Source organism: Plasmodium vivax, chromosome 12, assembly GCF_000002415.2.
Source record: "Plasmodium vivax chromosome 12, whole genome shotgun sequence".
NCBI classification, from domain to species: Eukaryota; Apicomplexa; class Aconoidasida; order Haemosporida; family Plasmodiidae; genus Plasmodium; species Plasmodium vivax.
Genome location: NC_009917.1, coordinates 2,024,489 through 2,045,257, shown reverse-complemented (window position 1 = coordinate 2,045,257; position 20,769 = coordinate 2,024,489). Strand labels below are relative to the sequence as shown.

Sequence of the window (20,769 nt, the reverse complement as noted above, 5' to 3'; positions counted from 1 at the left end):
TTAAAATGATTGAAGTGCTTTTAAGAGTGCATGCGCGATGATGAACGGGGGGTATTTTTTCTGACCAACTCTGCTGTCATTTTATTTTTGCGAGTCCCGTCAAATGGGCACCCGTTTGGGTAGTTCATTTTTGCCCACTCGGTAAGTTCCATGCCCACGCTGGGGATTTCTTTTCCATTTCGACGTCTATTTTGACTTTAATTTTTTTTTTTTATTGGAAGCGGCGAAATGGGGGAAACGACGAATAAGTGTGGGAATGCCCTGGGGTACACCCTCGCAGGTAGGACTCACGTGGCTGCATGTACATTCATGTGCGGCTCTTTCCCCTTCTTACTACTCAGAAGAAGGGGCACCCCGCGAATGGTCCAAATAATCCATACCGCATGTCACATTTGCAAAAGTAAGTTACACAAAAAAATAAAAAAAGCGGGTGAGCAAACTCGTCTAACTGTGCACATCCGGGAAGGACGAAATGAAACAAAAAATGTCGTTCGAAAGGGACAACATACTGGGAGACGTCACACAAGTGCGTTTTAAAAATTGCACAAATTCGTTGCCGGCGCAATTGGTCTGCCGCTTTGCAGAAAGGTAGAGAGAAAGGGCGCGGTTTAAGAACTCCGCTACGGTCTTCATGTCACCCTCCAGGAGACCCATGCTCGTCAAATAATTCGCTCCAACATTAAAAGATTTCTGGGTATACTTAAATGGATTAAGGATGTCAAAAAAAATGTTCAATTGTTTGCAAAATTCGTGAAATTCATACACGTTAAAAGGGGGAACTGTGCAATTTAAATTTAGGAAGTTACCATTTTGCGCATATTGTATGTTAAAAAAATTTTTATTTAAGTGGGACAAAAGCGCACGGGTGTTTTCTTTGGACTGAATTACGTACTCCTTAAATTCGGCATTTTTCATCATTTTGAACGACGTCAGAAAGGAAAAAATGGTGTTATTAACCCTAATGGGGAGGAACTGATTTTTCAGTTTTTTTTCATACTCATAATGGATTAATTTCCCCTCCTTGTCCACCTGCTTATACCCCCTTTTGTAAAAAATAACATGGCAGTTATGTGCCCTCATATTTTCGTTAAAATAGGTATACACAACATCGGAATGGTTAAAAGGAGAGGGAATAAAATCCTGCGAAATTAAACTGCCCTTATTGCTTATATTTGCAACAACTACACATTTGTTTATATCTTTCAAGCTGCTAAAAAAGTCGTAATTAAAATTGTGAGGGTTGTTCGTTTCGTCTACGTGTACCAAATGAGGGTTAAACGCGTCATATATTTTGTGTATTTCGTCATAGTCCACTTTGTCCTTCAGCTTTACATTAACGCAGTCGTAATGGTTTTCTATGAGGGGGTTATTTGCTTCCCCCTCCTCTGCTAAGGCAAAACTTATGTTCATTATTCTGCCTTTGCAATTTATAAGACTCCGAAATAAAGTGAAAAGGAAGGGGATGTCCTCTTCTCCGGGGGGGTAATCACCAGTGCTGTTTACGCCGAAGGTACATCCCCAATATTTTGGCTCCAAGTGGAACAAACTCAATGCCATATCTTCAATCAGTTTTAAATGGCTCACATCGAAGGAGAGGCTTTTATTCAAGTCGAGTGAAAAATAATCTCGCACATATTTTGGGATGATATTATTACTTACGGATAAGTTTAGACAGTTTCCATTTTTGTAATGAGATGAGAGCAAATTGAAAGCTTCGTCATCCACACTTTTTAGGCTCCCTTGGTTTCGCAGGGACTGGTAGGTGATGCATCTTCTCCCCTCGACGGGTGAGAAGGCACGCAAATATGGTGCGATAAAGCCCAGCGCTCCTCGGGGGTGGAATGAAGCCATTATCATGTTCTTTGCAAAGTTGTAAGATCACCTACCAGTGCGACTTCGGCAGCTGCAGGGGTGACAGTATACGTTTGCCTCCACGAGTCCAATTCGTGGGTCCCCCCTCGCTACTCCCACGAGTCAATTCATATAGAAATATCCGCGCCAACGCTGCATCTGCGAAACGGTTAGAAGAGGGTCGCACAGCACTGCGCTGTAGGAAAGGAGCGCGTTCACCCGGGGGGCCTCGCCGCGTTTCCCTGGCTCACTGGAAAAAATAACTCTTGTAGGGGTAAAATGGGCATAGCAAAATGGTCGCTTAAAATGGCCGCTACAAAATCCAGCCTGCCACTCGCGCGCCAATTTCTGCCCTTCGTTGGACGCCCTCCCGCTTAGCCACTCTTCCACAGCAAGCACACACGCAGGAGAGCCTCCTCACTCATGTGCACCGCGTGAAGGGCAGAACGGATCCGTTTGGCTTCTCTCCAAGATAAAACAACATCTTTCATGAAAACACTTTTAAGGACTTTCCTAAATCTTCCTCAGCACAAATGGGGCAGGAAAAAAAAAGAAAAAACATTTCATCATTCGCAGTGAGTTCGCACTAGCATAGGTTCTTCCTTTTTCGCACTATCACCAAATTGTACGCAAAAAAAAAAAAAAAGAAAGCGGTGACAGGAGGTTCCCGATTTTGCCCCATGCGCGAACATTTGGAAAGGCCCCCTCCACAACTATAAAACAATAGGAAGCCACTTTCTTGTGAACGAAAAGGGGGAGGAACATTTGGAAGTTACCCACACAGTGTGTTACAGGCACACAGGGTGACATACACGAATGTATGCACATCCGTGCTGGCATTAACGCTGACACATGCGCGACCGCCTCAACCATGCCAGAGAGATCCACGTTGAAAAGTAAAAAGTTCCTTTAAATGTTAAAAAAATTGCTACTTCAGTTGATCCAACGTAGGAAGAGAAACGTCTTCGTCACACAGGGCCAAAAGAGGGGCCTCACATATCTCATAAAAAGGAGGAGTGTCCTCAGCCCACATGGAACACAGCAAAGGGCGAGAAAAATTCACCACAGCGTGACGCTGGAAGGATACCGGATCAGCGGCAGATGTAAAAATGAGTCGTCATGCCATGTTGGCGTATGCCCCAGTAGGGGAAGTAGAATGATCGCAACTGCGCAGTGCAGTCAGTCCGCAGAAGCGCCAACGCGGTTTGAAGTCTCAAATGAAGGCCCCGCTGAGACGAACTCAATTGAAAAAATTTTAGACGAAACGAACTCGATGATCTATGTAAACGAAATATGCATGCAGATGGATAAGAGCATCTTAAAGTGCCAGACGTACGAAGATATTCTCTCCATTCTTATAACGCACAGGGGAGCTCTATTCCTTCAGAACTTGATAACGGCGATACGGATGCTAGCCGGGTTTGTCATTGAGGAGAGGAAGAAAAGGAAAAGCGAAGGGGAAGGCGAAAGTGATGTGAGTATACCATTTAGGAGGTACGCAAATAAATTTGTAAGGGTAGAAGAAGGGGGGGAAGTAAGTGGGCATGTGACGGGAGGCAACCACTTAGAAGAGGTAATTGGGCATGTGACGGGAGGCAACCACTTAGAAGAGGTAATTGGGCATGTGACGGGAGGCAACCACTTAGAAGAGGTAATTGGGCATGTGACGGGAGGCAACCACATAGGAGATGCACCTGGCAAGCGAGAAGCTAGCCGTCCAAGTAATCCAGACGAACACCTACCCGGTGGGAGCACCTCCGAACTGTGCAAAGGCAGAGATCTTTCCCCCTTTGACAAAATTGAAAAGAATTTAATAGAAAGGTACCGACACATTTTCGACGTGCTAAAAAACAAGGAGTTACTGGAGAGTGAAAATTTTTTTGAGAAAAACAGAAAAGTGGAAGAAATCATCGTGCGAGATGAGCGATTTAGCTTGCTCATAGATGATATATACAAAAATAGAAAGCACTTTGATGTAGTGTCCATCTGCCACATTTTGATATCCCTGAAGGAGCTAAATTACAAGCACTTCCTCCTCTTCAATTCGTTTATGAATCCGCTAAAAAATTTCGACGCGTACATTAAGGAACAGTTTGAAAATGGCCATCAAAAAATTGTGCAGATCCACTCGGTTATTCAGTTACTACTGCAATGCTTTAACACGTACATCTGGGCTGGGTACTACAACCTAGACATATATAACAGGCTGATAAACAGCGTCTTGTTGAATAATTTCATCCAATTAAGAAGCGAAATTGTGCATGAGCAGGTAGGGAGTTACGCCTACATGGGCTATAAATATGATGTGAACTATCCCTTGTCGAGTGACGAAATATTTTCATCTCTCAACTTGAGTGAAAAATATTTTTCGAAAAAGAATTTTTTAACCGCCCCCCTGGGGAGGGCCTCCGAAGAGGGAGTGGGGTTAACGGGAAAGGTACCCCATCGGGAAGGTAGCCCCGTCCAGCAGAACAAGGAAAGCTACACACAGAGTAGCGTAGTAGGAACGAGCTTAGCTAATGACTTGAAATGCATACCGCCCAGTGAAACCCCTCGCTGGGGAACTTCCCCACCAAAAGAGAGGCCCTTCTACTGCTGCCCCATTTTCCTAAATCTAGACCTGTTCCTCCAAAGCGTAGAAATTTACAAACACGTTTATGTGTACAATCCTTCCTTCTTTAAAATGAGCGAGAAAGTTGTTTATTACTACACGCAGTATTTGACGCCCACGAACTTCAGCATGATAGCTGATGCGTTTTCCAAGCATAGAATTTTTGCACTAGAACATGATCGATTTTTTTTCCACCTTTCCAAGCTGATGGAGAAAAATTTTGATAAATTTTCCTACGGAGATATTTTCCTCATTTTGAATTCATTCAAAAGGATGAATTTATTGTTCCAAAGGTGTATCATTTTAGGGGCAGAAAAGTTCGAGCCATATTTTCACCAGCTTTATATTAACAGAAGGCAGTGCTCCTTATCCCTAAAAGAGGTGTCCATTTTAATGGAATCTTTGGCCTTTTTCCACTTCCCCCACAAGGCAATCGATCAGTGCATCACAGCAGCTGTGAACTATCTGGAAGATTACATTGAAGAGATCGACGAAGAAACAGCAATTAATATTTCCTACGCGTTAGTTCTATCAAATGTGTATCATACCAATACGTACTTCTTCTCATTCGTTTGGAGGAAAATTGGAAAAAGCACTTACTGGGAAAAAAGGAAAAATCAAATTTGCCTGCTGTGGTTATCTCATATGATTCAGTTCAAATGGATGGAATATGATTTACCGAAGTTTTGCGTCTTGGAATGTTTGAAAATTTTTTTTTTAAAAAGAAAGGAGAATATGTTTTCCTTCTCGAAAATTTTGTCGTCCGTTTCGCAAATCCTCGATGAGTTCCACATTGGCCACGACGTTTCAGTTGACATTTATGGCCCCTATGTGCTGGACATTTTAATAGGGGGAGACAAAAGGCAGGTTATCATGCTCACGCAGGATACCACGAGAAATGAAATAGGCAGACAGTTGGGCGATTCCAAAATCGTCATCGGCCATTTGCAACTGTTTGGCTATAATGTGCGCCCCCTCAACACGAAGTATTTCGACTCACTGGGCGACAGGGAGAGGCGCGAGTACGTCCGGGCCATTCTGGTCTCCTTTTAGGGGTACGATCGGGAAAAGAAGTGGTGCAAAGTGATCGGTGGGGGGAACTACGCACACATAGAAGGAAGCATTCGAGGGGGCACATAAAATTGGTGCAACAAAAGCGACCTCTTTGGTGCGCGCTCGACCGGTGCGGCGTAAAAAGAAGCGCTCGCATTGGTCCAAATTGTGTGTGTGCGGGGGGTGGGAAGTTTAGACAGAACGATGCTGCTCCTGCTGATGCTGCTGATGTTGCTCCCCCTGTTGGCCCACCTTTACTGCGCACCTCCTGTAGTGCCGGTCCATGTCGACCACCCGTTCGGCCAGGAGGCGCAGAAAAACCCAAATGACTTCCACTTTGCTGTGAAACAAAAACGTCCGTCTCAACACTGTCAAGTGGTAGAAGTGCGGCTGGTACAGCTGCCTCAGCGAATTATAGCCGATGCCTTTCAGTAGGCGATATTCACTCAAGTTGATGTGTCCTTCCTTCTTTTCGAAGAGAGCGGCATTACGGTCGAGGTGACGGAGACCATTTCTAACATCGTAGCGTGGCTGCAATTTGTCGCTTTCCCCCGCAACTTCGCTCATCAATATGGCCAAGTTAAAATCGTACGTTTCGAAATAACCATCTGTTTCTTCCGTAATATTTAGGAGGAGAGAAAATAAGCTCTTTTTATTGGCGTGCACATGGTTAATGAGCATATTAACATTCCCGTCGCTGCGTATTTTCCTACTTAAGCGATCGAAATCGGGGCAACCCCATGGGTAGAAACAAAAGGGCACACATAAAAAGGTGTAGAAATATACGTACAAGACGATGCACTCAACTCGCTCGTAATCCTTCCCAAGCTGTGAAAACAAATGCAGCAATTTTATCAGCCTATTCATCATACTGTCGAGGGACACATTTTTGTACTTGCTTGACATGCGGTCATTCATGCATTGCAATTTTATAAATCCTCTGATCAAATTGTAGTTTAGATTTATGTGTAGGAAAAATGGGCGCGTGTAATTTTGGTAGCATTTGCCATACAAGTAAAAAAAATATTCATACACTTGGTGTGCTTCGTTCAAAATGTGAAATAAGTGGAGGTGTTCATGTTTCCTGGTGCTTCCTACATTGGTCAACGCTGTGGCGTCGTTGTTGCGCTGGTCATTTGATCCTTCGCCGCTAGGGTTCGCTTCCTCGTCATTTGTTCCTTCACCGTTAAATTTCACGCCCGCTTCACCACTCGCGCTCTTTGCCACCCCCCTTTTGCCATTCAGGGCATGCATAAGGAGCAGCGTCTCGTAGACGCTCCTTTTTTCCCCATTGAAATAACTGTGCGTGTTTACTACGCCGAAATGGCAACTACGAGGGAGGTACTCCACTCTGTCCTTCAAATTGTACACCTCACTTAACGCCCTGATTGTTAGCACTGGAGGGTTGGGGAACCTCACAATTTTGCAGTAATAATTTCTCCGCCTTTTTTCCTTCCTATGTGTATCATAAATCTCGTCATATATTACATATATTATGCCATTTTTGAAATTTGTTTTTTCCATGTGCTTGCTTTCATTTTTCATTTTAAAAAGTTTGCTCAAAAATGTGGCAACTGGGCTGTGGGGGTACACTGCTACTTTTACTATGTCCGTTTTTTTTTTTTTTCTTTTTTTCCCTCTTCATTCTTCTCAAAAAGGGGTTGGCAAAATGTATGGTCATTTGGTTGGGGCATCCCACGTGAGTAAGCATACACAAACAGGTGTTCCTATATGTACACTTATGTAGGCAGAGGCCTACCCAAGGTTACATAACCTTTATTTTAACCGTGATGATAGCGGCGCGTACTGACTGGGCAGATTAGCTTGGGGCTGTTCAGCAGTTGGCCGTTTGCTTATTTGTGGGCATTTATAACCTTACGTAGGGGCACTGAGCGCGTTCGGCGGGGGAAGAAACGTCACTTCCAATCGCTTTCAAAAAGAGCTCACCCTACAAACGGGCAAATATGTATATATAGTCACATATACCTATGTGTGAACGACGTCGCTGAGAGGTGCCCCTTTCACTAATACAGCGCGTGAATTATTTTACCCCATTTTTTATGACCAGTTCATGCGAAAAAAAAAAAAAAAAAAAAAAGGCAAATAGCTAACCATGCAAAAAGGGAGGAGGATGTACATATCGATACGCACAATACGTACGTATGCAGTACAGTGAAAAAAAAAATGCATAAAAACAGGGTTAACAGAGAGTATATAAAAATGAACAAAATTTCGATGTGTCCTTCAAGTTGATGTAAACACGCTTGGCGTTTTCTGGAATGAAGGCTGTAATGACTGAATTATTTAAAAAAAAAACACACACAAAAAAAAAAAAAAAAGGGGAACATTTTTAAAATGCGAAGAATGGCGATAAAGGGCTGGAATGTTCTCCTCCTACATCGGGAGGGAAAAACACATTTGCCTCTCCTCACGTGTCATTCTTTGAAGCGATTTGCAGTGATAGTAAAGAGCTCACTTTTTAATGCATATTATAAAACTTAGAAAGCGATCTGTGTCTTTTTTCCTTTTTGTGATCCTTTTGGTGACCATTGGGCACATTATGCATAAATGGGTGTCCTTTTATTTTTATGTTCAGGTTCGTTTCGTAACCCAACAAATTGTTATCATTCAGGTAGTTCAATTTTTCTATATAATTTTTTTGACAGTGCTCGCTTAGCTTTCGAAAGCCCCCTCCGGTCCTGAGAACGAGCTTAATATCCGAGGGGGAGGAGCTCGCATTGCTATTTTCGATAAAGTCCCGTCTGTTGCTCGTCGCGTGGTGAGTACCGTGCGCGGCCTTCGCCTCTCTGCCGTCGCTTTTGGGGTCACGCTTGGAGTCGTGCTTGGAGTCGTGTCTGGCTTCTCCTCTGCCGTTATGTTTGGACTCACGTCTGGCTTCACCTCTGGAATCGCGCCTGGCTTCACCCCTGGAGTCCCCCCTGCCGCCACGCTTGGTTTCCCCCTTGCTGCTGCACGCGGCGCTGTATTGGCCTCCTCCGAGGCCGCTTCCCATGCCGCTTCCGACTGCGCTTCCTATGCTGCTGCCGTGACCGCCGCCGTGACCACCACCGAGCGCGTTGGCATCATTCTTCAGGTGGGAAGCACTGCGCGCGCTGCTTTTGGACTGCCGCTGGTAAAGGTAACTCTCGTCAACGCTTGTCATATCCATAGAATTACTGTGGGAATATTGATCGTTATTTAGGTTCCACTTTTCCATATTTTCGTAGCTCTTTTTATGTGCATGGTTATCATATTTCTTTTGGCGGTTATTATATTCACTCATTTTTTGGAAGTCCTCACTTTGCTTCCTCAATCCCTTTGGCCTGTTCAACTCATCAGTGTTTGTATTTCTGGACTTGTTTTTATTTGTTAAATATTCACTTAACGTTCTTTCGCAGGGAAGGTTTAACGAACTGTTGGCCACCGAGTGGTTATAGTCCAAATCGGGGTGTTTTTTATTTGAGTGATTTTTATAGTTTAGGGAAGATTTACCAGATGGCACATTTCTGAGCATGTCGTCATTGGCCATCATTTTGTTTTGCTTGTCTAGCGTGTCCCTAATGTCATTAATTTTGTTATTCATTTTTTTTATCGTTTGGTGTATCATTTCTACGCTTTTCCTGTCCGCCTTGTCCTTCATTTGGCGGGCTAAGTTGTCGTACATTTTTTCTACGTGGTGGTTCGACTCCCTGCCGGGGTGTTCCTGCGTCTCGTGGCTCGGCCCGCGCAGGCTGTTCTTCTGGTAGTCGTAGTTCCCATCGTGAGTGGAGGTCCTATCGTGAGTGGAGTTCCTATCGTGAGTGACATTCCTTTCGTAGGAGCCGTTCGCGCCGACGCGACTGCCCTGGCGACCGTCGTTGCCGCCACCCCCCTCGCCATCCTCGCTATCGTTTCCAAACCGATGAGTGCCCCTCTTCCCGGATGAGAAATCCCCAGACTGGTCATACAAATTTGTCGCTACCTCACTTTTTTGCGTGGCAGAGCTATTTTCCTTCTTGTAAAAAAGCATCGATTCGCTTCGCTTCCTCGATCTACTATTAAGGTGGTCATAACTTCCGGGAGACACGTTATCACCGTCTCGGGTTTTGTCGTTGTTCACTAGGTTGGAGAAGACGCTGCTTTTGTTTCTCTCCCGCGGCGTGCTGCGCAAGGTGTTTCGGCTGTTTTGGCGGTTACCGCTGCTGTAGGGGTTGCCGCTGTTCTGGTGGTTACCGCTGCTGTACGGATTACCGCTATCATTGCCGCTGTTCTGGTGACTACCGCTGCCGTACGGATTACCGCTATCATTGCCGCTGTAATCGTAGGCGCGCCCCGCTTTGCTCTGGACGCCCCTTTGCGAGCTGCCGTGGCCCCCGTTCCCATGCAGCGGGAAATCGACCAGGCCCGTAACCTTATCAATTAAATACCCTTCGAACGAATTGCTCTTTAACTTTCTGAAGCAGAAGAGTAATAGACAATGCATCTTCTTTCCAAGGCGTGAAACCATTTGGTTCGTCGATTCCTTCCTCCTTCTAGTTGTATTCAACCAGAAATGAAAAAAATATTTCAGAGTTTTCCACCTTTTATCTCTCAACAGAAATTTTAAAATCACATAGAGGATTTTTTCGTGCACATTTTGGATATCCTTTCTGTAGATATTTCTCTCTTCTTTAATTTTTATTTTCAAGTCTTGTTGTTCTTTAAGGGAACTCATATTGTCGACCATTTCCTTTTTCAGTTCTTCACTTGTTATGGTTAGTTTCCTTTCTAGCTTTAAGAATTCATCTTTGCTTCCGATGTACTTTTTTAACTCCTCGATTTTTTTATTCCACTCAATGGAGTTTTTGTTGTGGTATCCTATTTCTTCCCAGAGGTAGGTCACAATTTTGCTTATCACGTCGATGTTGTTTTTGTCTTTCAGCAGTTCCGCCTCTGAAAAGGAGGGGAGAAAAGGGACCGCCATTTGGTATGTGTGTAGAAGGGTATACCAAAAAAGTGTATGCACACACAGGTCTACTCGCAAACGTGGTACTTACACATAGCGATTGCTCAACTGTTTGATGCCTAGTGAAGATGCCTATTCGATGAGGAACCGCTTCTTACAAGCGAGTGCATGGTCGTTTCTATGGTGTAAGGAGCGCTGGGCCCACGTTTCCACGCTGCTACGTTGCATAGGTTTGGGTTTCTCCTCCGTGTGACTCTTTCTTTGCAGCGTGTCTGCCGTTAGCTAGTCCCAATTTGTTTTGCTCCCGCGTATCACTTGTAAGTGCCTGTCACCTCTCCTCCGCTTTACCTAAATTCTCGAACTCCTCGCAGGAATCCCCGCTGAGCTTGGCCTTTATCCTCTTCACACATTCTTTGGTGTCGATGAGGATACCGCTGTACTCGTCATTTTTGGCTAGCAGGTATTTAATTTCCTTCCCAAATTTTTTAATTAAGGAAAATAGCTGCTCGTACTTTTTGCTGATGTCCTTCTGGTTGTTGGTTATGCTGGTAAAGAACTCGAAGACCTCATTTGTATTGTTAATGGAATTCTGCTTGCCATAATTATCTTTACTATAATTGCTCAGGTCCAGGTAGGATTTGTTGAAGCTTTGAATTTCCTTGAATGTGGAGGATGTTCCGCTGCGTTTTTTTTTTTCCATTTTGGGATGCAAAAGGGGGGCTCCAAAGGGGGAGGCAAGTCCGTTTCAGCAACAACGCCGCGCGGATGAGGGCATGTGTGTGCAGGCGTTCGCACATTGGCACATTCGTACATTCGCCCTTTCGCATATTACACACTTGCGTGCTCACATGTTTATACACACGTGTGTCAAAACAAAAACAAATGGGAAGGACCGAGGAGTGCCTCTTCGAGACTTCCCTTTTGCATTTTATTTATTTATTTATTTCTTCTTTTTTTTTTTTTTTTTTTTTCCAGTACGGCAAAGTGTTAATCCCGCGAGGAAAGGGTGCCCATAACGCTGCTACGCAGTATGTAAGCCATCCCGGTGTTTTTTCACCATACTAACGTTAAAAGATTTTTTAGCAAATTAACACAGCGGGGGAGGGGGAAATGCCTCTTTTAATATGGTACATTATTACTTGCGGGATAAAATAATTTTTTTTTTTTTTGAATAGACGAGAAGAAGTGAATCATCTTCAGCATACACGTTAAATTTTTTTTTTTTTTTTCCTAATGTCTTTTTTTTCGTTATTACGGCGGAGGGTCAGAAGCGAGCAGGCGCTCCAACATGCACTCCGGCGTTCGTTCCAACATGCATTCAAGCGTTCATTCCAGCACGCACTCCAGCGTTCACTCTAGTATGCACTCCCGAATGCGCCCTCACCTCATATGACCACTCAACCGTGTATGCGCCCTTCGAACGAGGGCGTTTCACCCCCGCGTTAACGTCGCTTCAAATCTGAAAACACCCTTTGACGTGATCCCAAAGGGGGGGCAAATGCTCCTTTGTCTGAAATGCCTTATCCGCAATTTCGCCTCTTGGAGTGAAGCATACGGAGGGTTCTTTTTGTAAAACGGGGTCCCTTCGCAAATGCGAACTGCACCGGTGAAGCTTGTCCGTGGAGGACCTTGAACATGGCAAAGCGCACGAATTAAAAAAAAAAATAAATAAATAAATAAACCTTTACAGTGAACAATGTATGTACACATTAAACAGCAGTGTGACATGATAGAGTGCGCTGCGTATTGCAATGTTTACCTGGAGTGAAAAAAAAAAAAAAAAAATGAGCACATATATACATATGTGTATGTTATCCATTCGGATCTAAACTCTTCGTTAAGTGAAAAATTGTTTCACCTTTTTTGTTCATAAATTTGCGATCCACGGAAAAGGAAAAAAAAAATAAATAAAAAATAAAATAAAATAAAATAAAATAACGCGCATGACAAATGTACGAAACTACCCCTGGGACAACAGAAATGTGCAGTTTACTTCATATTGTGCTTGCTTATAAGCTTTCACCTTTTAGATCATTTTTTTTCCCCTTTTGGAAAAAAATTCACCCCCTCAACTGTGTGCTGCCATTTTAAGTGTTAATCAGATCCATCCCCAGCTCTGCTATTTGCAGTGAACATTACGCGGTGGATAATGATACACTAATAGCAGTGTGGGAGGGGGGGAAAAAAAACCCATCACGTTTTAACACACTTAAACGGTAATCATCATCAGCACGTGTTTACAACCTCTTTTCAGAGGGCAGTAAATTTTTATATGCCAATTCGTGAAATTTCACACCACCCTTTTACACCATTTTTTTGTGCGCATAAAATTCAAAGGGAGGATTTTACCCACTCCCTGCTGTTTTTTTTTTTTTTTAAGGAGAAACGAACGCAAGAAATAATTTCTCGTTTTCATTTTCCACAGCGTAGGCATACTTTATTACCCGCTCAGCTGGTTTTATTATTTTATTTTGCTTCTTTTTATTTTATTTTATTTTTTTTTTTTTTCCACCGCGCGGGATCGTTTACAATAAGCAAAGGTTCCAAAAAAGGGCTATAAAAAGGCAGCGATAAGGTGAGCAGCGAGCGATAGTCGGAGTGACTGCCATTTGGGGGGGCCAATTCGATCGTGGAAGCACATCGGCAAGTAGCGATAGAGGGTCCGCGAAAGGAACCCCAATACGCAGTTGTTAAATCTCACCAAGGGGTGTGAAGCGGCACCCGAAGTGAGGCCTCCCGTTAAGTATTTTCCCCCAAAAAAGGCAAACACATTCATATACATGTGTGTATACACCCACGCGAACGTATAGACGCTAACGTATAGACGCTAACGCATAGACGCTAACGCATAGACGCTAACGCATAGACGCTAACGCATAGACGCCACCGCACAGTAGCTTCATTACGGAAGGAAAGATGGCCCTGAGGAGGTCATCCAGATTGAACCAAAATGTGGAACTGAGCAAAAGTGTGAACTACGTCTTGGCTGAAAAAACGGACGACGAGGATGACAATTCAGGTGGTAAAGTGCGCGACAGGGGAAAGAAGAAAAATGTGAAACGTGCTAGCGGGGGAGTGACAAGCACCGATGGCGACAACACTACTGAGGATAGTGACTACACAGTAAGTGAGGATGAGAAGAAGGGGGACTCCGAAGAGGAGGGAGAGGACAGTGAGGATCAGGGAGATGACACAAGTGAAGATTCCACGGGGGGTAAAAGAAGCAAAGGGAAGAATGCTCGCAAAAGTAGGGACCAGCAAAACAGGCGCAAGAGCATCCGTAACAACCGGGACAGTGACGAATCGTCATCAGTGGGCGCCAAAGGGAAGAGAAGCAATCGCGGCAAAGGAGGCAACCCCGGAAAGCAAAACAATCGCGGCAAAAAAGGCAAGTCGAGCAAACGGAACAAACGGGGAGGCGCCGAACAGAGTGTCGTGCCGTACGAAGAAAACGGCAACGAGAAAGGCAGCAATTCTTCGGATCAAAACCCCAACAATGGGAACAAAAACGACAAGCAGAAGAAGCCAAAGGGGAAAAGCTACATAGAAAGACTGCAGGAAGATGCGGACGACGACGATTTTGATATTTTTAAGAAGAACAGCAAATTTGACAAAAACAAACGGATATCCACCATCAACAGGGCCAGCAGCGCGCTAGACATGAAGCCGAAGAAGAGGAAGAGCATTTACGTGGAGTCCAGCAACGGTGAAGTTTCGAGCGAAAGCGATTATGAGTACACCGCTGAGAGAACGAGGCCCGCGAAAAAGCTAAAAAGTAACAGTAACATTGGTGGCAATAATAGTGGCGGCAAAAATGATGGCAAACCGAACGACAAGGGGCAAAGTGGGCTAAACGACGTGAACGCGAATGCCCACAAAAACTTTGACGACTTTAATATGTACGAAAAAATTAAAAAAGGGCCCAAAAATCTGCACGAAATTATCGAAGAAATTTATTACTACCTGTTTAATAGGGAAAACAACGAAATGGTTAAGGTGTCCACTTTTTTTTTAAATTTCCTGGCTGAGTGTTCAGGCAATGAAACGCTCACGTGGACGATTGACATAATTGATTATATAGACAAGCAAGTGTACCTCTACGAAGAAATTGCAAATAATAACCAAATTTCCCACCCGTCGATTGGTTCGAACAGGCCTGGAGCGGCTCCCACCTCCATAACGGAAATTATCACCCCCTCGACGGCGCAGTCAGGGAGCAAAATCACCAACCTAGATGAAATTATAAAAGACGAAAGTAACTTTGAAAAGATATGCACATTCAAGTGTAAAAAATTGGAACAGTATTTATCCCCCGACTTGGACAACGACGTTTTGATAAAAAAGAAAAATGAAAATAATAAATCGTATAAGTCCTTTACAAGTTTCTTCTCCGATTTTGCTTACCATTTTGATGAGAATTACATCCACGAGGTGTTGTACGTGTGCATATGGATTTTCTCCCTCAGCATAAGCAAGTACAGGAAGATACGCTTTACCGCTTCTTTGGCTAGTCACTCCATATTACTAGGATTATGCAAGAAGATTAACTATATTAATAATCATGAGAAGCAGGCGGGGAAGCAGCTGCTCGCGGAGTACGCCCGGGAGAGGGAAAATACCAATAAGGGGAGCGGCAACCGGAGGGGCAGCGCCACCGGTAGGAACAGCAAAAACGGTGCCCATACCTCAAACACGGGGAATGAGAAATGGAACAACGCTGACATCGAAGAACTAATTCAGTACGCCAAAAAGAAGGACAACGAAAATATACGAACCATCGTGGAAAGAAATTTAATCATCAGCCAGCTCATCGATAACATAAACGAGGATAGAAAAAATCTAACCATCTTGAACAACTTCCTGCTCTGCACTTATAACATAATATATAGGAACAAGATAAAAGACGTGTTTGCAGATATTAGGGCAATAACCCTAGAGTTCTTCCTCCACTATGTACAGGTACTAAGCAGTTACTTCACCAACAGGAAATACACCAAACTGCTCATTTGGATTTTATACGATAAAGATAGTAAAGTTAAGACGTACGCTCTGGACATTTTAATATATCTGTGCACTTTGTATCACACGAATGGGAACTTTAAAATTGTGGAACTGCTCTACATGTGTAAGAAAAAATTGCTGAATTTTATTTTCGATGATGATTACAACGTTCGAGTGAAAACGTTCGAGTTGATTCTCCAGATGAGCAAAATGAAAATTAGGAAAGCCGACTTTATAGCGTTTAAGAGAAGCGCCAAGAAGAACCCCATCGTGCCTTCCAACAAGAGAGATGAAACGACGTCCGATGTGTCTTCCCAGTATGAAAGTGGCGAGTATGAGGAAAAAGATACGTTCTCCGATGTGGAGGTGCTTGCAAATGATCATCTACCCATAGCGCTGCATAACACCCAGAGGAGGAAAAACCAAACAGCAAGCGACGTGGTTAACATTCTCTCTAAGAAAGAAAAGAAAATTGTAAGCAACTTAATCTGGTTTAACAATAATAGCAAAATATCGAAGATGATAACATCCCTCATTTACGAGTCTCAAATAAAAAACAAAATAAAAAAATGCGATCGGAAGAGGAACAACTATTTTGACGTAGAACAGAATGACGCCAACTGCGAAATTGTAAAATATAACCTCCTCTTTTTGACCAAGTACCTGAATAGAAATATCCCGACTGTTAAAAATTTCGTGCACTATTTTGATTACCTGGCCAACTACAATGAGAATATGAAATTGTACACTGTGATTGACAGGTTCGTCAGCGGGATTAGGGAAATGCTAGATGCCGTGAACTGCATCGATGTTATGATTGAACTGCTGTGCAAGGATGACATTGCAAAGGAGACCCACTGGGGAGGAGCCGTCCAATCGGTTAGGGATAAGAACGACGTGGAAGGAGGTGGCAGTGGGGGGTGCAACGTGGAGGAGTACGCCGCGAAGAGGCAGCAAAGTGGGAAGACAGCCAAAAAGGGGAGCAACAAGGGGAAGGAAAGGTCCAAAAAGAGCGGCAGAAGCGGAGGCCAAAGTGACGACCAAAGTGACGACCAAAGTGAAGGCGGAAGTGACGACCAAAATGACGACCAACGCAGCAGCGGGGCGGAAAACGAACTCGAGGGGGAGGCGGGGAAAGCCAGCGCGGAGCGAGACCTGAGGAAGTGCCTCCTGTACATCTGCGAGTCGTCGTACAGGAATTTCCAAAACGACATAAACGAACTGGAGAGGAACAAAAATAGGAAGACGCCCCCTCAAGTGAGCGGCGCGAACGCAGCAGAAAGGAACAGCATGCACAACGCGAAGCTAAATAACGAGACGGGGAAAATTAAAAAGATGATCATCTACACATTCGGGATAATCAAACACAGTAAGCTCCTAATAAAGCTACACCAAACGAATCAGGAACATTTGTTGCTAGTTTTTAAAATTTTGAAGGTGGCAATACAAGAGTGCAAACACATATATCGAAATGGAGAAAAAAATAACGTTTACAATTTCGCTTCCACGATAATGGAATACTTTAAAAACGACATTGACAGCAACATCAATTTTTTCTTTAACAACGTTTTTGTACATTTAAAGGAGACCTACGAGTATCTATACTACTTAATAAAAAATCTGAAGCTGCCATATTACTCTGCTAAATGTACCATGAATATGATTTCCCTCTTTCTCTCCCTGAACGATTTCCTCAAGGGGGAGGGTCCCACCAGTGGGGGAAGTGGCAGCCAGAAGTTATCCACCGATATTTTTTTCGACCTTTACTATGCCCATTTTAATAACTTTTTAGACGCCTTTTTATACTACCGAAAGAACTACAACGCAGAAATTGAGTGCGAAGAGGAAGAGGAGGAGTACATACAAAATGGACGGAACAAAGTTGTCATCGTTAGTGAAAATTTAATGCAAAAAGAGAGAAACGTTGTGGAATCGATAGAAAACGACTTAGTCTCCAATCTTACAAATTTGATTCACATGTATACCCTCTGCTTTAGCTACATAAACAGCGATTTGTCCAACTATGTGGAAAAAAAAAATGACATCAAGAAGATTAACAAGAGCATTAAGAAGGTCCTCGAGAAGGACTACTTCCAATTTATTGTAAATGAGAAGTGCCAGGCGTACTTCAAGGAGAATATTTTCGTGAATGAATTTTTGGACGGCCACCTTTTGCATTACGGTAATGAGCACTTCTCCGAGGACTACGGCGGTGGGGAGAGCGGGAACGACGGTGGTGACGATGACGAGGACTACGGCGGTGGGGAGGAGGGCAGCGAGGAGGAAGACAGCGAACCGCACGCTGACCAACGAGACGAGGAGCGCACCAGCCGAGCCGCCAACCGGAGGAGCAAACGGGCCAATCGAAAAAAAGGCAAAAATAACAAACCAAATGCGGAAAGAAACTTGTACGACAGCTACATGAGCAGAAGCGGCAATGTCAACCATCAGAAGTTAAACAACAAAGCGGCATTTGACAAGGAGGAGCATTTCCACCAGGGACAGAATTTTTACAACCTGTACTACAGCTCGGAAGCCTGCATGCATGCAAATGTAACCATACAGCTGTGCTTTTACATACTAAAGGCGAAAATCAATTCGGTGTACTACTATGAAGAGGAAGACAGCACCCCAAAAACGCCCTCATCCAGGCTGCTCCTACTCTGCATAGACCTCATATACGTCATATATGAAAATTACATCTACTACCTATGTAGGAAGAGGTTCTTTTTCAACTACCTATATGGCAACTTCTTTTTGAACGACTCCGCGGTTGGAGCGGACGTAGGGGGGGGTAAAAACGTAAAAAAGGAAATGAGCGAAAAGAATAACCCAAGTGGGACCAACGGGGCTAATGAAAAAGAACAAAATGCGGAAGAAAAAGAATCGAAAGGGGAGAACAAAAATGATACCCCTAGCAGCAACATCAATATGGACGATTTAAAAAAATTGCTTACCCTTAGTGGAAAAAAAAAAAATATTTTAAAAAACGTATTCGTGGAACTGAATTATATATACAACAATTTGCTAACCCTGAGAGACGACTTGAATGACGTGTTGGTGCACCTCATCAAGGCGTCGAACAACACGATTCTGAAGTATGGCGCCTTCTTAAACCTGATGAACGTCGCGCAGCTGGAGAATGTGCTGCTCTACTCTGTGGAGGACATGCGGAGGTACAAAACGTTGGAAATATTCATAAATGCGTGTTGCGGGGGGGAAGACCAGGTAGATAGCAGCGGTCTGGCCAACCTGCAGCAGCTGCTAACATTGCATGGGAGCGGCAACCCGACGAAGCAGATGGATGAGCTGGCGCAAGGCTACCTGGATGGTGACGAACAAATTAGCAAATACAAAAGCGTGGCGAGGTACGTCTATAGGGAAGACAACGTGCTGTTCAATTTCGTAACGGAGCTCTTCAAAAATGTGGAAAATATAAACAACGATAATTACAACTTTGTCAATTCGTTCTTATCAATCGACATCGGTGTGTTCTTCCCCATCAACACATACACGTACATTGCGGACATGTGCAAAATATACAATAAGGACGAACTGAGTACAGATGAGAAAATTTTAGAAATGCAATACACTCACATGACGCTAATAATCGCTCAGTTTATTTTACATTGCAATAATATAAATATATTTAACAGCTGTCTTGGAGTCCTTTTGTTAATCCATTTGAATGTAAAAAATAGAGGACTCTCCTCCATCGCGTTAAGTTTTCATAACAAATTGAAGAAATACAGCATTGACATTTTCTATGAAGTATTGCTATGCGCATTGATAGGGCTCTACACTGCATATATCAACAACGCGTTGGAAGAAAAGGACCTCCTGCTCTTTAGTACCTCTATAGCTAGCCGCTTAGGAGTTAAAATTGTGGAGAGGCAGAAACTTCCCCTCTGCAAGTTTATCCACTCATGTGTTAGCTGTGCTCTGAACTTAAAGAATCAAAATTCGTTTCTTAAATATATTTTTCCGTATGCCCAGAAGTTAACTCTGTCTGATTATCAAATTGGCTACCTGAAGAAGCAAATCCTGAACCTTATAGAATCGTACAACACAGCTAACAATACGCAGATAAAATTTGAAAGCAGCATATTCGAGCATATGTTTCTGATCATCTGCAAGAAAAGGAAGCTCAACGAGGAATTTAAAGACTCCAATTATGAAAACTCGTATATGAATCTTAACGAAAGCATCCATATGAATATAAGCAAGAATATTGCCAAACGGGTTAGTAGGCAATCTAATGCACCCTCTATAAAAACGAGGAGGAGCTCCCAGGAGGTGAACCTCCACCTTAATAAGAGGGGGACGCAAAATGGGAACAACTCCGATGGAAGTCACAGCGATACGGACTCTCATTCCGATTCAAACGCATCCAGAGAGGGTGTAACGAAAGGTCCGGAAAAGATTCTCCAGAATGATGTAAATGGAGAAGGAGATGAAAATGGGCAGGCTTCTAAAATTAAGGAGGAACTCATCGATCGGGGGGACGATCCTCCAGAACTCCCCAAGGGTAGGAACAAAGACGGAGGAAGGGCGCCAAACCTGGAGAGCACTGCGCCGCGCGGCCATAAGGCGGACGACTCGGATTATGAGAAGACGCCGTCCAACTCAACGCTCAGCAACTTTATCAGCCAAAATGAAGACGAGGACAACGTGTGCTTCATCCGGGAGGACAACCGCGCCGTCAGCGGCGTCGTCAACCGCGTCAACAAGGGAGCCCTCCGCAATGATGAGCAGTACATATACGAAATAAATTCTAGCCCCAAACCGATAAGGACCAAAAACGTGACCAAGCTCAAGCTAATAAGCAACGATGGTTTGGGAGGTAACATAAATAATAACCGCGCTGACCACTCTCCAAATGGAACTCCAAAACACTCGGATGACCGCTCCCTCAACAGCTCCCTAAACAATGTCAGCGATAAGGACAATGATGACGTGTCTATCATATCTGAGAAGAAGGAAAAGTTGAATTATCTACAAGAAAACGATGACGATTCCAATTCGGATGTGATACCAGGCATATCTCCGATGAAGGCTCGCAACAAAAATAAAAGTGAATTGTCCACCCCCATTTCGTACGCCGACGATTTGATGAACTTTTGACAGCTCTGCGATGGTGCATGGCGGTTGGTAGATCGCATCGCGCACCACTCTCCATTTATTTATTTATTCTTTTTTTTCTCCTCCCATCGTTTATATATCACGCTACGTAGCTGCTACGCAATGTGCTACTGGACATTTTTCAAATTGTTGCAATAGCCACTCGGTGGGCCAATTCGCCCAGATGGGCGCCCCGTACCGAGGAGAA

The 20,769-nt window shown here is 43.8% G+C and overlaps 5 protein-coding genes across 5 annotated transcripts, besides 15 other annotated features; 2 read left to right on the top strand and 3 right to left on the bottom strand.

Moving 5' to 3' along the window:
- Positions 1-444: 444 nt before the first annotated feature.
- On the bottom strand, positions 445-1,857 carry PVX_117660 (serine hydroxymethyltransferase, putative; the record flags this gene model as incomplete). The annotated part of the gene is made up of 1 exon (XM_001615776.1): positions 445-1,857. One exon carries the CDS (start codon positions 1,855-1,857, stop codon positions 445-447), a length of 1,413 nt encoding a protein of 470 aa, XP_001615826.1.
- Positions 988-1,012: a microsatellite.
- A 1,150-nt stretch (positions 1,858-3,007) lies between the features above and the next one.
- Positions 3,008-5,515, top strand: PVX_117655 (hypothetical protein, conserved; the record flags this gene model as incomplete). The annotated part of the gene is made up of 1 exon (XM_001615775.1): positions 3,008-5,515. One exon carries the CDS (start codon positions 3,008-3,010, stop codon positions 5,513-5,515), a length of 2,508 nt encoding a protein of 835 aa, XP_001615825.1.
- Positions 3,293-3,312: a microsatellite.
- Positions 5,422-5,527: a microsatellite.
- Positions 5,528-5,707: 180 nt separating this feature from the next.
- On the bottom strand, positions 5,708-7,060 carry PVX_117650 (hypothetical protein, conserved; the record flags this gene model as incomplete). Its single annotated transcript, XM_001615774.1, has 1 exon — positions 5,708-7,060. The coding sequence occupies one exon, from the start codon at positions 7,058-7,060 to the stop codon at positions 5,708-5,710; it is 1,353 nt and encodes a 450-aa protein (XP_001615824.1).
- Positions 7,061-7,524: 464 nt separating this feature from the next.
- Positions 7,525-7,551: a microsatellite.
- A 443-nt stretch (positions 7,552-7,994) lies between these two features.
- On the bottom strand, positions 7,995-11,139 carry PVX_117645 (hypothetical protein, conserved; the record flags this gene model as incomplete). The annotated part of the gene is made up of 2 exons (XM_001615773.1): positions 7,995-10,426; positions 10,788-11,139. 2 exons carry the CDS (start codon positions 11,137-11,139, stop codon positions 7,995-7,997), a joined length of 2,784 nt encoding a protein of 927 aa, XP_001615823.1.
- Positions 8,086-8,117: a microsatellite.
- Positions 8,393-8,425: a microsatellite.
- Positions 8,873-8,895: a microsatellite.
- Positions 9,154-9,176: a microsatellite.
- Positions 10,228-10,250: a microsatellite.
- Positions 10,307-10,353: a microsatellite.
- Positions 10,664-10,688: a microsatellite.
- A 2,216-nt stretch (positions 11,140-13,355) lies between the features above and the next one.
- PVX_117640 (hypothetical protein, conserved) lies at positions 13,356-20,564 on the top strand (the record flags this gene model as incomplete). Its single annotated transcript, XM_001615772.1, has 1 exon — positions 13,356-20,564. One exon carries the CDS (start codon positions 13,356-13,358, stop codon positions 20,562-20,564), a length of 7,209 nt encoding a protein of 2,402 aa, XP_001615822.1.
- Positions 14,369-14,404: a microsatellite.
- Positions 14,536-14,561: a microsatellite.
- Positions 20,565-20,633: 69 nt separating the features above from the next.
- Positions 20,634-20,666: a microsatellite.
- A 1-nt stretch (position 20,667) lies between these two features.
- Positions 20,668-20,709: a microsatellite.
- Positions 20,710-20,769: the final 60 nt, after the last annotated feature.